Raw genomic sequence first — 15,950 nt, forward strand, 5'->3', positions numbered from 1 at the left:
TATTTTTTTGTTCTAGGAAATTATCTAACCCTTTTTTAAAGCCATCTACTGTCCCTGCTGTGACCAGCTCCTGCGGTAGACTATTCCATAAATTCACCGTTCTTACTGTAAAGAAGCCTTGTCGCCTCTGCAGCTTGAACCTTTTTTTCTCCAGACGGAGGGAGTGCCCCCTTGTTTTTTGAGCGGGTTTTACAAGGAACAGGATATCACCATATTTTTTGTATGTGCCATTAATATATTTATATAAGTTAATCATGTCCCCCCTTAGTCGTCTTTTTTCAAGGCTAAATAGGTTTAATTCTTTCAATCTTTCCTCATAACTTAAATTCTCCATGCCCCTTATTAGCTTCGTTGCTCTTCTTTGTATTTTTTCCAACTCCAGGGCATCCTTTCTATGAACTGGAGCCCAGAACTGAACTGCATATTCTAGATGAGGCCTCACTAATGCTTTGTAAAGTGGCATTATTACATCCCTGTCCCGCGAGTCCATGCCTCTTTTAATACACGACAATATCCTGCTGGCCTTTGAAGCAGCTGATTGACACTGCATGCTGTTATTGAGTTTATGATTTACAAGTACACCCAGATCCTTCTCAACAAGTGAATCCGCCAGTGTAGCGCCCCCTAGGACATATGATGCATGCAGGTTGTTGGTACCCAGATGCATAACTTTACATTTATCTACATTAAACTTCATTTGCCAAGTGGACGCCCAAACACTTAGTTTGTTTAAATCTGCCTGTAATTCATGAACATCTTCCATAGTCTGAACTATATTACATAGCTTGGTGTCATCTGCAAAAATAGAAATAGTGCTATTAATCCCATCCTCTATATCATTAATAAATAAGTTGAATAATAGTGGTCCCAGCACTGAACCCTGGGGTACACCACTTATAACCGGGGACCATTCAGAGTAGGAGTCATTGACCACAACTCTCTGGATACGGTCCTTGAGCCAATTCTCAATCCAATTACAAACTATATTTTCTAAACCTATAGTCCTTAATTTACCCATTAGGCGTCTATGGGGGACAGTGTCAAATGCCTTTGCAAAGTCCAAAAACACTAAATCCACAGCGGCCCCTCTGTCTAGACTTCTGCTCACCTCTTCATAAAAACAGATTAGGTTAGTTTGACAACTTCTGTCCTTAGTAAAACCGTGCTGGCTGTCACTTATAATGCTATTTATTGTCACATAATCCTGTATATAGTCCCTCAATAGCCCCTCAAACATTTTCCCCACGATGGATGTTAAGCTTACTGGTCTATAATTACCCGGGGAAGACCTAGAGCCCTTTTTGAAAATAGGCACCACATTTGCCCTGCGCCAGTCCCTTGGCACTATACCAGTCACTAGAGATTCTCTGAATATTATGAAAAGGGGGACAGAAATAACTGAACTAAGCTCTTTAAGAATTCTAGGGTGTAACCCATCTGGTCCTGGGGCCTTGTGCACATTTATTTTATTTAATTTAGCTTGGACCATCTCTACATTCATCCAATTCAGTATATCAACTGATATATTAACAGCACTGGCACCGGCTACATCAGCTGCTCCTTCTTCTGTTGTATATACAGAGCTAAAGAACCCATTTAGTAACTCTGCCTTCTCTTGATCCCCTGTGATCAACTCCCCATTACCATTATCCAGGGGTCCTACATGTTCAGACCTTGGCTTTTTTGCATTTATATGCTTGAAGAATTTTTTAGGATTTGTTTTACTATCCTTGGCCACCTGCCTTTCATTTTGTATTTTTGCTAATTTTATTACATTTTTACAGATTTTATTAAGCTCTTTATATTTTACAAAGGCTACAGCTGTACCCTCAGATTTGTATTTTTTAAATGCCCTTTTTTTGTCATGTATTGCCCCTTTCACAGAAGGTGTAAGCCATGTGGGGTTTAATTTGAGTCGTTTATACTTGTTACCTGTAGGAATAAATTTTGCACTATAATAACTCAAAGTAGATTTGAAAATCTCCCATTTATCATTTGTTCCATTATTTGACATTAGTTCTTCCCAGTCTATATCCTGAATTGCAGCCCTCATCCTGGGGAAATTGGCTTTCTTAAAATTAAATGTTTTTGCCCTCCCAGCCTGCGTTTGTTTTTTACAGTATAGGTAAAATGTAACTATATTGTGATCACTGTTACCGAGGTTTTCACGAACATTGACATTCCCAACAAGCTCTGCATTATTAGAAATGACCAGATCCAACAGAGCTTCACCTCTAGTCGGGTCTTCCACAAACTGGCCCATAAAATTTTCCTGCAACAGGTTGAGGAAATGTCTCCCCTTTGCAGTTGAAGCCGAACCATGACACCAATTAATATCCCGGAAATTAAAATCTCCCATTATCACTACAGTACCCGCCTGTGCAGCCCGCTCCATCTGTTTATATATCTGACCTTCCATCTCCTCAGTTATATTGGGGGGTCTATAGATTACACCAAAAGTAATTTTTTCAGTGTTTACCTCCCTTTCTAGTTCCACCCACAAGGTTTCAACCTCCTCACAGTCTTCACCCACTATTGTCTCTTTCACACTCGCCTTCATATCACTTCTCACATACAGACATACACCACCACCTTTCCTATTTGTCCTGTCTTTACGAAAAAGTGTAAAACCCTGTAGATTTACAGCCCAGTCATGTGAAGAGTCCAGCCATGTTTCAGCAACACCAACTATATCTATATTTTCTTCCAGTATCAAGGCCTCCAGCTCCCCCATTTTGCTTGCTAGACTTCTGGCATTTGTGAACACACACTTTAACTTGCCTGTCAGTTTTTCACTTTTATTATCAGAAATGTGATTTGACATTAATCGGTCCTTTTTATTTACACTGATGTTTTGTAACGAAAGGATCTCCTTATCTTGTTGTCTAGTCCTCTCCCCACATTCTGTATCTCCCCCCACCAATATAGTCTGACCCCTCTCTAACCTGGCTACCCCTTTTTTTTCTACATTGGCCTCCCTCCTCAGCCCTAGTTTAAATACTCCGCCACCCCAGCTAGAATTCTCTCCCCCAGCACAGCGGACCCCCTTCCATTTAGGTGCAAATCATCTGCAGAATACAGTTTGTACCCCAATGAAAAGTCAGCCCAGTGCTCTAGGAACCCAAATCCTTCTCCTCTACACCAAGACTTCAGCCATGCATTTAACTCCCTAAGCTCCCGCTGTCTTTCCTGTGATGCGCATGGCACAGGCAGTATTCCTGAGAATACAACCTTGGAGGTCCTTCCCTTCAGCTTGTAGCCTAGTTCTTTAAAATTATTCTTAAGGCTCCTCCACCTACCATTTATTCTGTCGTTGGTACCGACATGGACCACGACAGCTGGATCATCACCAGCCCCTCCCAGCAATTTGTCCACCCGTTCCACCACATGCCGAACCCTGGCACCAGGGAGACAGCAAACCATTCGGTTGAGGTGGTCTTGGCGACAAATAATTCTATCCGTCTTCCTGATTATAGAATCCCCTACGACTATCAATTGTCTTGGCTTACCTGCATTACCATCCCGCTGACTACTAGCTGGGCTGTTCTCCCGGCTGTTAGGGAGATCAGTATCCACTAGGGCTGCCATTTCTGAGACTGACACCCTCGCATCATCACCCAACTTGGCAATTTTGCCTGGAATGTCAGAAACCGGATCGGCCTTCCTTGTCTTTGACCCCTTTCTACTGCCCCTAACTACATTAACCCAGCTACTTACCTGATCCTGCTCACCCATGTCTTCACCCTCCAGTTGTAACCCACTAACTGCATGCTCTGTGAGCAGCAAGCTCCGTTCAAAATTGTTGACCTCTGCTGAGAAGGACCGATGCTGGGGAGCAAGTGAACATGCCTAAGACCAGTAGGTATGCGTGGCTACTGGTCTTAGGCATTTGCCTTTGTTGTTGACAGGGTTTATAGGTTCTTTCTATGCATTAGCTTATACTGTTGAATTTCTATTTTCTTGTCACGCCTGCCATCCTGCCCCTACTATACAACTTAGTTTACCGGTCTGGTGGATTACTCCATTTCCTTTCTTATGTGACCAGATCCCTCTCCAACATACTCACCTGTTGTTTTTTTATGTGCTCTGTACCTTGTCCTTTTTTTATTCATAATGCATATGAATAAAATGTATATATTTTTAATCGTATTTGGGTCTAGCACTCCTGTTCTTATAGGTGTTCTTCAAGTAATCTGCTGTATTTTACCGATTTTGTAATCCTTTATGCATTTAGCAAGCTTGTCATATAGAAGTCTGATGGGACAGATGTGAGTGTTTATTTTAGCAGCTCAGCACGTACAGGGGAGTCACCCTTCTGTGCCCAGATAAGACGGTCTATGGCATACATTTTGCTTTGGTTAAAAAAAATTATGTCCAGCCGGAGTAACGCTGATAACACATTTTCGGCCTCCAGGGTTAAAGTATCCTGCGGGGTGGGGTCCAAATATCTATGCCACCCCCTGATGCTTTATTTTTATCAGTGTGACCACATTGTCTCTCACAGATCCTGTTAACTGTCACTGTAATAAGGACTGCCTGTTAGAGAGGACGTACGTGTAGTTGAGGACTTAGAAGAATCATTGTAAAATGGAGACTGGGAATTCACAGGTAATGTAAGAGAATTACAAATATGGACTTGTCTGTGATTGTCTAAATTAATGTTATAGAAACTGCAATTCAGGTATTTTTACATTTCACTCATTTACTGCAATATTTTACTCTATTATGCAGTTTTTGTAGTTTCTTGTATTGTATTTCTATTCCAGAATTACATTATTTCATACTTTGGAGGGGCAATCTTTATAACCTTTCATCTTGGAGTTTCTATTAGCCAAAAGTGTCTAAAAACTTTGTAGCCTGAGGAGCATTGGGGCAAAATCACACTTTTTTTTCAGTGGCTATATGTAATTTATATGGCTGGGGCAATGTTTCCAGCCTTAAAAGTTTTGCCTGAGTGAGCTAGAAAAATGTGTCTCTTGATATGTGGATTGTCTCAGAGTGTTGGAATCATGTGTATAGTTTTTGCTGCAGGAACGAAGAAGTGTCATACGAGTTGGTACAAGGAAAAGCCAGGTGAGCCTTTCTGTACTCCCATTCCTTTATTTTAAGATAAAATTAGATGCAACTTTATTCCATTCTTGTCTATCTTTTGTTTTTATCTCTTTAGTACAGTTTAATAGAGTATTATCTTCGCTTGCATTTCTCCTCAATGACCATTATTAATGACCATTACTATAAAGCCCATACTTTTATGCCGTAGCTTCTTTTTTTTTTTTTTTTTTGTTACTGCCTTTTGGATCACTTGACAGTTAGGCCTGGGCTACACAGAGACTTTTTTTGTCACGCTACTAATTAATTATAACGATCAAGCTTCAGTCTAAAGTAATACATTGAGTTTTATCCAATCTTGTAGACTGCCGCTCTCATTTGATAGCTAAATTTAGTAGCGCTATAAAAAGTCTCCACGTAGCCCAGGGCTACGCAATTCAATCTTGTAGACTGCACCTGTTGCTCAATAGGTACAATTATCTTTGTAGCCCTAGCCTTATAGTAATCAAACTGTGAACTGTAGATTTTACTGTGCAGTGGATGTATTTGCTGTCCACAAAGAAGTGAATGTGTTTAAAAAGTCCCTCTAGTCAGTTTCCTAAACACCTGAATAATGCTGCTTCTTGACATTAAAATAGGGCCTGTAAAATAGTAATTTTTGGCAATTCTATCTCTTTACACAGCTGGCACGTATTCAGACAGACAGCGTCGTAGAAATGCTGACCAACAAGTTTCCTGATGCTCACTATGAAATTGGTAAGTAGATACAGGAGATTAATAGAGATACTGTTCTTATTATGGCCCACCTTTTTTAGTGCATTATGTGGTTACGTAGTTCGTACGGTTAAAAAAAGACACATGTCCATAAAGTCCAACCAAGGGACGGGAAAAGGGAAGTAAAAAAATGTCTACACATAGGGGCTGATATTTTTTTGTACTAGGAAATGATCTAACCCTTTTTTATAGCAATCTACTGTCCCTGCTGTGACCAGCTCCTGCGGTAGGCAATTCCATAGATTCACAGTTCTCACAGTAAAGAAGGCTTGTCGCCTCTGCAGGTTGAACCTTTTTTTTTCTCCAGATGGAGGGAGTGCCCCCTTGTTTTTTGAGGGGGTTTTACATGGAACAGGATTTCACCATATTTTTTGTACGTGCCATTAATATATTTATATAAATGAATCATGTCCCCCTCAGTCGTCTTTTTTCAAGGCTGAATTGGTTTAATTATTTTTCCTCATAACTTAGATTCTCTATGCCCCTTATTAGCTTCGTTGCTCTTCTTTGTATTTTTTCAAACTCCAGGGCATCCTTTCTATGAACTGGAGCCCAGAACTGGACTGCATATTCTAGATGAGGCCTCACTAATGCTTCGTAAAGTGGTGATATTACGTGCCCTCTGTGGGGGCTGCCGCAGTGCCCTCTGTGGGGGCTGCCGCAGTGCCCTCTGTGGGGGCTGCCGCAGTGCCCTCTGTGGGGGCTGCCGCAGTGCCCTCTGTGGGGGCTGCCGCAGTGCCCTCTGTGGGGGCTGCCGCAGTGCCCTCTGTGGGGGCTGCCGCAGTGCCCTCTGTGGGGGCTGCCGCAGTGCCCTCTGTGGGGGCTGCCGCAGTGCCCTCTGTGGGGGCTGCCGCAGAGCCCTCTGTGGGGGCTGCCGCAGAGCCCTCTGTGGGGGCTGCCGCAGTGCCCTCTGTGGGGGCTGCCGCAGTGCCCTCTGTGGGGGCTGCCGCAGTGCCCTCTGTGGGGGCTGCCGCAGTGCCCTCTGTGGGGGCTGCCGCAGTGCCCTCTGTGGGGGCTGCCGCAGTGCCCTCTGTGGGGGCTGCCGCAGTGCCCTCTGTGGGGGCTGCCGCAGTGCCCTCTGTGGGGGCTGCCGCAGTGCCCTCTGTGGGGGCTGCCGCAGTGCCCACTGTGGGGGCTGCCGCAGTGCCCACTGTGGGGGCTGCCGCAGTGCCCACTGTGGGGGCTGCCGCAGTGCCCACTGTGGGGGCTGCCGCAGTGCCCACTGTGGGGGCTGCCGCAGTGCCCACTGTGGGGGCTGCCGCAGTGCCCACTGTGGGGGCTGCCGCAGTGCCCTCTGTGGGGGCTGCCGCAGTGCCCTCTGTGGGGGCTGCCGCAGTGCCCTCTGTACTTTCTGCCGCAGTGCCCTCTGTACTTTCTGCCGCAGTGCCCTCTGTACATGCTGCCGCAGTGCCCTCTGTACATGCTGCCACAGTGATGTCAAGGGCTTGCCCAGAGCTGGAGTCCCGGAGCAGAGCCGCTTCTGGCACTCTGCCTGGGATTCCAGCTCTGCTCCTGACATCACTGTCCATATATGGACAGAGATGTCAGGGGCAACCCCAGAGCTGGAGTCCCAGGCAGAGCGCTAGTAGGCTCTTCCTGGGACTCCAGCTGTTCTCCTGACATCACTGGGACTCCTGCTCTGGGGAAGCCCCTGACATCGTCGATGTATGGACAGCGATGTCAGAGGCTTCCCCAGAGTCCCGGAGCAGATCCGATAATAGCGCTCTGCCCAGGACTCTGCTCTGGAGAAGACCCTGACACACTGTAAATATATGGGCACGATGTCAGGGAATTCCGCAGCGTCCCGGAGCAGAGCCGACACCAGCGCTCTGCTCGGGACTCCGGCTCTGGGGAAGCCCCAGACATCGCTGTTCATATGTGGACAGCGATGTCAGGGAATTCCACAGAGTCCAGGAGCAGAGCCAACACCAGCGCTCTGCTCCGCTCTGGGCAAGACCCTGACACACTGTCCATATATGGGCAGCGATGTCAGGGAATTCCACAGAGTCCCGGAGCAGAGCCTGTACTAGTGCTCTGCCCGGGACTCCGGCTCTGGGGAATCCCCAGACATCGCTGTTCATATGTGGACAGCGATGTCAGGGAATTCCAGTCTCGGAGCAGAGCTGATACTAGCGGCTCTGTGTCCCGCGGGCCGCAGATGACAGCCCCAGGGGCCGAATGCGGGCCGCGTGCTTGAGACCCCTGCTCCTATATCATTAATAAATAAGTTGAATAATAGTAGTCCCAGCACTGAACCCTGGGATGCACCACTTCTAACCGGGGACCATTCAGAGTAGGAATCATTGACCACAACTCTCTGGATACGGTCCTTGAGCCAATTCTCAATCCAATTACAAACTATACTTTCTAAACCTATAGTCCTTAATTTACCCATTAGAGGTCTATGAGGGACAGTGTCAAATGCCTTTGCAAAGTCCAAAAACACTATATCCACAGCGGCCCCTCTGTCTAGGCTTCTGCTCACCTCTTCATAAACACAAATCAGGTTGGTTTGACAACTTCTGTCCTTAGTAAAACCGTGCTGGCTGTCACTTATAATACTATTTTTTGTCACATCCTGTGTATATAGTCCCTCAATAGCCCCTCAAACATTTTCCCCACAATGGATGTTAAGCTTACTGGTCTATAATTACCCGGGGAAGACCTAGAGCCCTTTTTGAAAATAGGCACCACATTTGCCCTGCGCCAGTCCCTTGGCACTATACCAGTCACTAGAGAATCTCTAAATATTATGAAGAGGGGGACAGAAATAACTGAACTAAGCTCTTTAAGAACTCTAGGGTGTAACCCATCTGGACCCAGGGCCTTGTGTACATTTATTTTGTTTAATTTAGCTTGGACCATCTCTACATTCATACAATTCAGTATATCAACTGATCTATTTACAGCACTGGCATCGGCTACATCAGCTGCTCTTTCTTCTGTTGTATATACAGAGCTGAAGAACCCATTTAGTAACCCTGCCTTCTCTTGATTCCCTGTGACCAACTCCCCATTACCATTATCTAGGGGTCCTACATGTTCAGACCTTGGCTTTTTTGCATTTATATACTTGGGATTTGTTTTACTATCCTTGGCCACCTGCCTTTCATTTTGTATTTTTGCTGATTTTATTACCTTTTTACAAATTTTATTAAGCTCTTTATATTTTACAAAGGCTACAGCTGTACCCTCAGATTTGTATTTTTCAAATGCCCTTTTTTTGTCATGTATTTCCCTTAGTACAGAAGGTGTTAGCCGTGTGGGATTTAATTTTTGTCATTTTATACTTATACCAATAGGAATACATTTTGCACTATAATTACCCAAAGTAGATTTGAAAATCTCCCATTTATCATTTGTACCATTATTTAACATTAGTTCTTCCCAGTCTATATCCCGAATTGCAGTCCTCAACCTGGGGAAATTGGTCTTCTTAAAATTAAGTGTTTTTGTCCTCCCAGCCTGCATTTGTTTTTTACAGCATATGTAAAATATAACTATGGCAACGGAGAGATGGGTCCAACGCTGGTTAGAATTAAAAGGAAGCTGTTTCCAAGTTTTAATAATCTTCAATTAAAAGGAGTCCAAGGTAGGAGTCTTGGTGTGCAAATAGGGGAAATCAATCCGGTGATTTCAGCTTCCTTTTAATTCTAACCAGCGCTGGACCCATCACTCCGTTGCCTCTGTTATCTATATCGTGTGCCGACACGAGGACCCGTGCGCTACCAATGACACCAACCATACGTGCTAGGTGAGCTGGAGGATCTCTCCACCCTTCTTTCTAAAATATAACTATATTATGATCACTGTTACTGAGGTTTTCACGAACATTGGCATTCCCAACAAGCTCTGCATTATAAGAAATGACCAAATCCAAAAGAGCGTCACCTCTAGTCAGGTTACATGGTTCTCTAATGGGAATTGTTTACAGCCGACAGGCCCTTTTTATAGTCGGTTGTGAGTAATAACTATTGGTCCATCTTTTACATTACCAGGCAGATGCTGGGGTGCTCGAGCTCTTGTTTCTCCATTTTGGAATCCACACTGGTTTGGCTGACTACTATACATTTGATTCTATGGATATTCTGTTTAGATATAGTAACGTTGCTTTTCACCATAAATGGTCTATTCACTAATTCTTAGGCCCTGTTCACACAGAATATTTTGCAGGCAGAAAAAAAATCTGTTTGAGGCAGTTTTCGACCTGCCTGCACTTGATTGTTTTTCTCTGCGAGCCATTGAGCGCTGTGGGCAAAAAACGCCACGAAAAACGCTTTCTCTGACTAATTTCAGTGGGAGGTCAGAGATGGAACCGCGGGAAGAAAGAGCATGTCGCTTTTTTTCCTACGAGCAGCTAAAAGCGTGTCAAAATCAGCGGCAAAAAACGCAGTATGAACAGGGCCCTAGACTGGTTCTTTCTGAAAATAATGGCGTACGTTTTTCTTATGCCCAATTTTCAATGAACCTGTTATAGCTTTTGCAGCATTTGGTTATTTTTCTTCTTCTTTTTCTCTCGTGTGTTTTTTTTTTTTTTTTTTTAATAGCACTTAAGGGTAAGGATGCTGGTTTTAATTCTTAAATGATATTCTAAGATGAGCAACTCTGCAATGAATTACTGTGTTGCTGGGTGTTCTATAAAGTTGGGACCAAACGAGATCTCCTCACAAATATTAAATAGATGAAAAGCCACAATGCTAAGTAACAAGAACTCTCACATGGAAAGCAATCTTTTTTCTTTGTATTTCATTTTCATGTTATTGTTTAGAAGGGGCAAAAAAAAATTCCCGAACAGGAGGCTTGTGGCACCCGTGTGCTTTTACCGGTATCACTTCTCCATATATTAGGGAATTGTAGATAATGCAGTTTGTCATTTTAAGTGGCTCAGAGGGTTTTCTGGCATGGAAAAGTAGCAAAGGCCCAAAAGTTACAATTTGGTTCGAAAGTTGCAACTTTCGGGCATTTTACATCGATTTATGGGAAAAGGCGACCCAACAAATTTATACCAGAAAACTGAAGTTCATCACTGGCATAGCTTTCACTCTGTGGGACGTAGCAAGGTAGAGGCCTGTGCTGGGGCATGTACGTTGACCCCTCCCCCCCCCCCCCCCCTTCCCCATCGGACAATACAAAAATAAGTATATTTACCTCATTGGTGCGCTTTGTTTCTCCCCGGGTTCCTTCAAGCTCTCTCAGATGTTGTAAGTGACGCAGCATTCAAGACATTGAGTGCTACGTCACATACTGTATAAGGCCTTGACGCTACTCAGTGACAAGACCTTGTATGAGCCGTGGCATGCTAAGAAGGTGCCTGAAGGGTACCGGAGGGGAGGAGTGGTGAGATGTGTATACTTATTTTTTAATTTTATGTTCAATTGGGGGGGGGGGGAATGAATTCCGCATGGCCAGCAGAAAGATGCCGCACGGCCAGCAGAGAGATGTAACCGATTTATTAAGAAGGGTGCGCTTCTTTATAAATCTGTGGCATCTTATTCCAGCAGAGCAGAAAGCCATTGCTGGCATATGAAATTCCAGTTTTGGTAAATTTGACCCAATGTTTACATTGACAGAAGTGTCTCTAACTTATTCTGCTTTGCATTTTTAGTTGCCATGTCAACAACCGGGGACAAGATTTTAGATACTGCTTTATCTAAGGTGAGTGTGCCTTGTATTACGAGGGACCTGTCAGAGAGGATTTGCCTTATATAAATACTTAAATGTTCTTGCTTGCAAAGCAAATCAAATGTAGTTAGAGATTCTATTAAACCACATGGATTGGTGTGCTTCAAAACCAGCACCAAAAATGTGGTTACTGCAGTGTGACCAGATGTATTTGGTAATTTAAAAAAAAAGTAGAAGTATATTTATAATTTTTTATTATGGTTAAATTATATTCCATACTACATAAGCATAAAGAACAAAGAAAATGTTCAGAGTTCACATTATATTAAATAAAGTATTATGTAGTACATACAACGAAAGGGGTTCAAATAAATAATACTGAAAAATCAACCATAACCCACTAAAACCCTACAAAATATTGTGTGGGGAGGGGAGAGAGAAAACGAGCAAAATGAAAAAAGAAAAAACATTACTCAAACAGCTACTAAACCAGTTCTAAAGGTCTTTTTCTGTTTGGGAGATAGTTCCACTATCCATCGGGTCCAGATTTTTATTTAAAAAAAAATTACCCTTCCTCTTTTACTTAGCGTCAAGTAATATGATATCTCTAAAAGCATCACTCTATTCACCTTATGGTGCCATTCCACTTCCCGTAGGAAATTTTTTGAGATCCATTTATAAATGATAACCAATCTTGCCAGAAACAAAATCTTTCTAATTTGCTACAACCACAGTATTTCAAAAGAGCGGAGTTGCCAAAAATAAATCGCATCGGTTCCATTGGAACCTCTTTCTGAATTAATTTCAAAATAGATGCTGCTACTCCACTCCAGTATCCATGTAGCTTGGTACAACGCTACAACAAGTGGATAAGATCTACTTGATTTATAACACATTTCTGACAATTATCGGTATTTCTTAACCCCATAACCTTTAAAAGCTTCTGTGTATAATAATGATGGTGATCGTGATTTAACCCCTTTAGGACACCGCCTGTTTTGCCCTTGTGGACACAGATGATTTTTGCAAATCTGACGTGTCACTTTATGTGGTAATAACTCTGGAATGCTTTTGGCTATCCAAGCGATTCTGAGATTGTTTTCTCGTGACATATTGTACTTTATGTTAGTGAAATAATTTGGTCGATAAATTCAATATTTATTTGTGAAAAACTTCAAATTTTAGCAAAAATTTGCATTTTTCTAAATTTAAATGTATTTGCTTGTAAAACAGATAGTAATACCACATAAAATAGTTATTAGTTAACATCACCCATATGTCTACTTTGTTTGCATCATTTTTTTTTTCACTTCCTTTTATTTTTCTAGGACGTTACAAAGCTTAGAACTTTAGCAGCAATTTCTCATATTTTCAAGAAAATTTCAATAGGCCATTTTTTCAGGGACCAGTTCAGTTCTGAAGTGGCTTTGAGGGCCTTCTATATTAGAAAGTCCCCATAAATCACCATATTTTGAAAACTGCACCCCTCAAGGTATTCAAAACCACATTCAGAAAGTATTTTAACCCTTTAGGCGTTTCACAGGAATTAAGGCAAAGTAGAGGTGAAATTTACAAATTTCATTTTTTATTTTTTTTGCTGAAATTCATTTGTAATAAAAAAAAAAAAATCTGTAACACAGAAGGTTTAACCAGAAAAACGCAACTCAATATTTATTTATTGCCCAGATTCTGCAGATTTTAGAAATATCCCACATGTGGCCCGTGTGTCCTAATGGACTGAAACACTGGCATCAGATACAAAGGAGCACCTAGTGGATTTTGGGGCCTCCTTTTTTTAGGAATATATTTTAGGCACCATGTCAGGTTTGAAGAGGTCTTGTGGTACCTAAACAGTCGAAACCCCCAAAAGTGACCCCATTTTGGAAACTACACCCCTCAAGGCATTTTTCTAGGGGTATAGTTAGCATTTTGACCCCACAGTATTTTTGCATAATTTAGTGGAATTAGTCTGTGAAGATGAAAATCAATTTTTTTTTCTTTGGAAACATATAATTTTTTCATTTTTACAAGGAATAAAGGAGACAAAGCACTCCAACATTTGTAAAGCAATTTCTCCCGATTACGGCAATAGCCCATATGTGGTCATAAACTGATGTTTGGACCAACAGCAGGGCTCAGGAGGGAAGGAGCGCCTTTTGGATTTTGGAGTGCAGATTTTGCTAGATTGGTTTTCAGTGCCATGTCGGGTTTGCAACGCTCCGGAGGGACAAACAGTGGAAACCCCGCAAAAAGTCACCCTATTTTGGAAACTACACCCCTGAAGGAATTTTTCTAGGGGTATACTGAGCATTTTGACTCCACAGGCTCTTTTATAGAGCGAAGGTGACCAAAAAAAAGCAATTTTGGCGCTTTAAATTCTTTTTCTTACAGCGTTCACCGTGCGCAATAAATTACGTTTTACTTTATTCTGCCGGTCGGTACGATTACGGCGATAGCATATGTGTATAGTTTTTGTTTTTTTTACATTTTGTAGCGTTTGCACAATAAAATTACATTTCTATAAATGTATTTTCTGAGACGCCATATTCTGAGCGGTAAATTAAATTTTTTAGTCAAAAAAGCTGTGGGAGGTCTTGTTTTTTGCGGGACGGGTTGTAGTTTTTATTGGTAATTATTGGTACTATTTTGGGATAAAGGCGACTTTTTGATCACTTTTTATTCTATATCTTGGGTGGGGTGGTGACCATAAAATAGCGATGCTGACATAGTTTTCGTTTTATTTTGTTTGCGGCGTACACTGTGCGGAAAAAATAACATTATAGTTTCATAGTTTGGGTCGTTACGAACACTGATACCAAATATGTGTACTTTTTTTTTTAACGTGTTCATTTTTTTCCTATAATAAATGACTTATTATAGGAAAACAAAAACCGTTTATTTTTACACTTTTATAAAACATTTTTATAAACGTTTCTTTTTTTTACCTGCAGCTGTATAACGTATTCCAACTGTCCGTGTCATGTCACAGTCACTCTGACAGTAAGTCTACGAGGGCCAGCCAGAGGCTGGTTCTCATAGGCTTCCATACATATCAGACCCGGAGGCAGTTGCCTGGCCTCCGGATGCCATCACAAGGATCAGCAGCCCCCACAATTGCATGGGGGCTGCTGATGTGCTACAAACCTCCTAAACGTGGTGATCGCAATCGTGCACCACATTTATCGGTTAATTGCCGAAATCAGCGGCGATGAGCCGCTGATCGGCAACACTGGAGTGTCAGCTGTCGGGGACAGCTGATCTCCCAGTTCCCGATGCACACCTTGTTGCTGACAGTGTGCATTGGAAACGACACTGAGTCTTCCTGTCAGTGACAGGAAGGCAGACCCGGAGGCCATTGTTTGGCTTCCGTTTGCCATACTAACGATCGGCAAACCCCGCGATTTCGGACCGGGGTCTGCCGATATGCTAGAAACCCCTAAAATTCGGCGATTGCAACCGATCGCCGAATTTAAGGGGTTAATTCGCCTAAATCAGCGGCAATGGACTGCTGGCCGGCAAGAGTGGAGTGTCAGCTGTCAGCGACCGCTGAACTCCCGGTTCCCGGTACACACTGTCGCGGACAGTGTGCACCGGCAAAAACTCAGTAACTGTACTTCCTCGTGCGGGAAGTAACCTCCCGCAACGACGTACAGTTAGGGCCTGTTCACATCACCGTTCATTTCCGTTCCGGGGTTCTGTCGGGTGAACCCCGCAACGGAAAGTGAAACTGACAGCACAGCTTCCGTTTCAGTCACCATTGATCTCAATGGTGACGGAAACATCGCTAATGCTTTCCGTTCGTCACCATTCCGGCTGGTTTCCGGTTTTCCGACGGAATCAATAGCGTAGTCGACCACACACATACTTTTAGAATATGAGGGAAGGGACAGTCAGATTGAGCCCCCAAACTGCCCACCTGTCCTGACCACAACTGGGAAGATTGTCTGGGACCTCCTGCACCAAACTGTTTAATCAGGGGTACCACTTGTATATAGACAACTGGTATATAAGTGTACCCCTGTTCAAATGCCTGGCAGAGAAAAAAACAGTGGCGTGTGGGACGGTCCGCAAAAACCAGAGACCGCTCCCAAAAACCCTTCTCAGTCAACCCCTGCAGCATCGGGAGAGCAGGGTTCCTTTTTTAAAAAAAATTCAGGGACAGGAAGGATATCCTAATGCTAACATCCATTCATGACGCCACCTGCTCCCTTGTCCCTGTGCGTGGTGCAACACCCACCACCACGTCACGGCCTGTCTGCATCCAGGCCTATAACAAATACATGGGAGGAGTGGACCTTTCTGACCAGATGCTCAAGCCGTACAATGCCATGCGGAAATGAAAAATTTGGTACAAAAAATTTTCGGTGCACTTTGTCCAAATGGCATTGTACAACTCCTTTGTAATATACAGGAGCACTGGTCAGGAGGGGATATACTTGGAGTACCAGGAGAAGGTAATCAAATCCCTTCTCTTTGGGAATGTGGCAGAGGTAGGAGAAAGTTCT

General features: G+C 43.1%; 1 protein-coding gene across 4 annotated transcripts in view; it reads left to right on the forward strand.

Annotated features, from left to right (window-relative positions):
* The window catches only part of HMBS (hydroxymethylbilane synthase), a 74,022-nt gene that overhangs the window by 23,091 nt on the left and 34,981 nt on the right, over window positions 1–15,950 (forward strand). For 2 of the 4 annotated variants that reach the window (XM_075840071.1, XM_075840070.1), the window contains 4 exons: window positions 4,505–4,608; window positions 5,032–5,073; window positions 5,733–5,805; window positions 11,429–11,478. In XM_075840071.1, the coding sequence (XP_075696186.1) occupies window positions 4,588–4,608; window positions 5,032–5,073; window positions 5,733–5,805; window positions 11,429–11,478 (186 nt within the window). In that variant the 5' untranslated portion in view covers window positions 4,505–4,587. Of the gene's footprint in view, window positions 1–4,481; window positions 4,609–5,031; window positions 5,074–5,732; window positions 5,806–11,428; window positions 11,479–15,950 lie in introns of all 4 variants that reach the window. The other 2 variants (XM_075840072.1, XM_075840073.1) reach the window with 2 other exon arrangements.

The sequence above is a fragment of the Rhinoderma darwinii genome, chromosome 10, assembly GCF_050947455.1.
Source record: "Rhinoderma darwinii isolate aRhiDar2 chromosome 10, aRhiDar2.hap1, whole genome shotgun sequence".
NCBI classification, from domain to species: domain Eukaryota; kingdom Metazoa; phylum Chordata; class Amphibia; order Anura; family Rhinodermatidae; genus Rhinoderma; species Rhinoderma darwinii.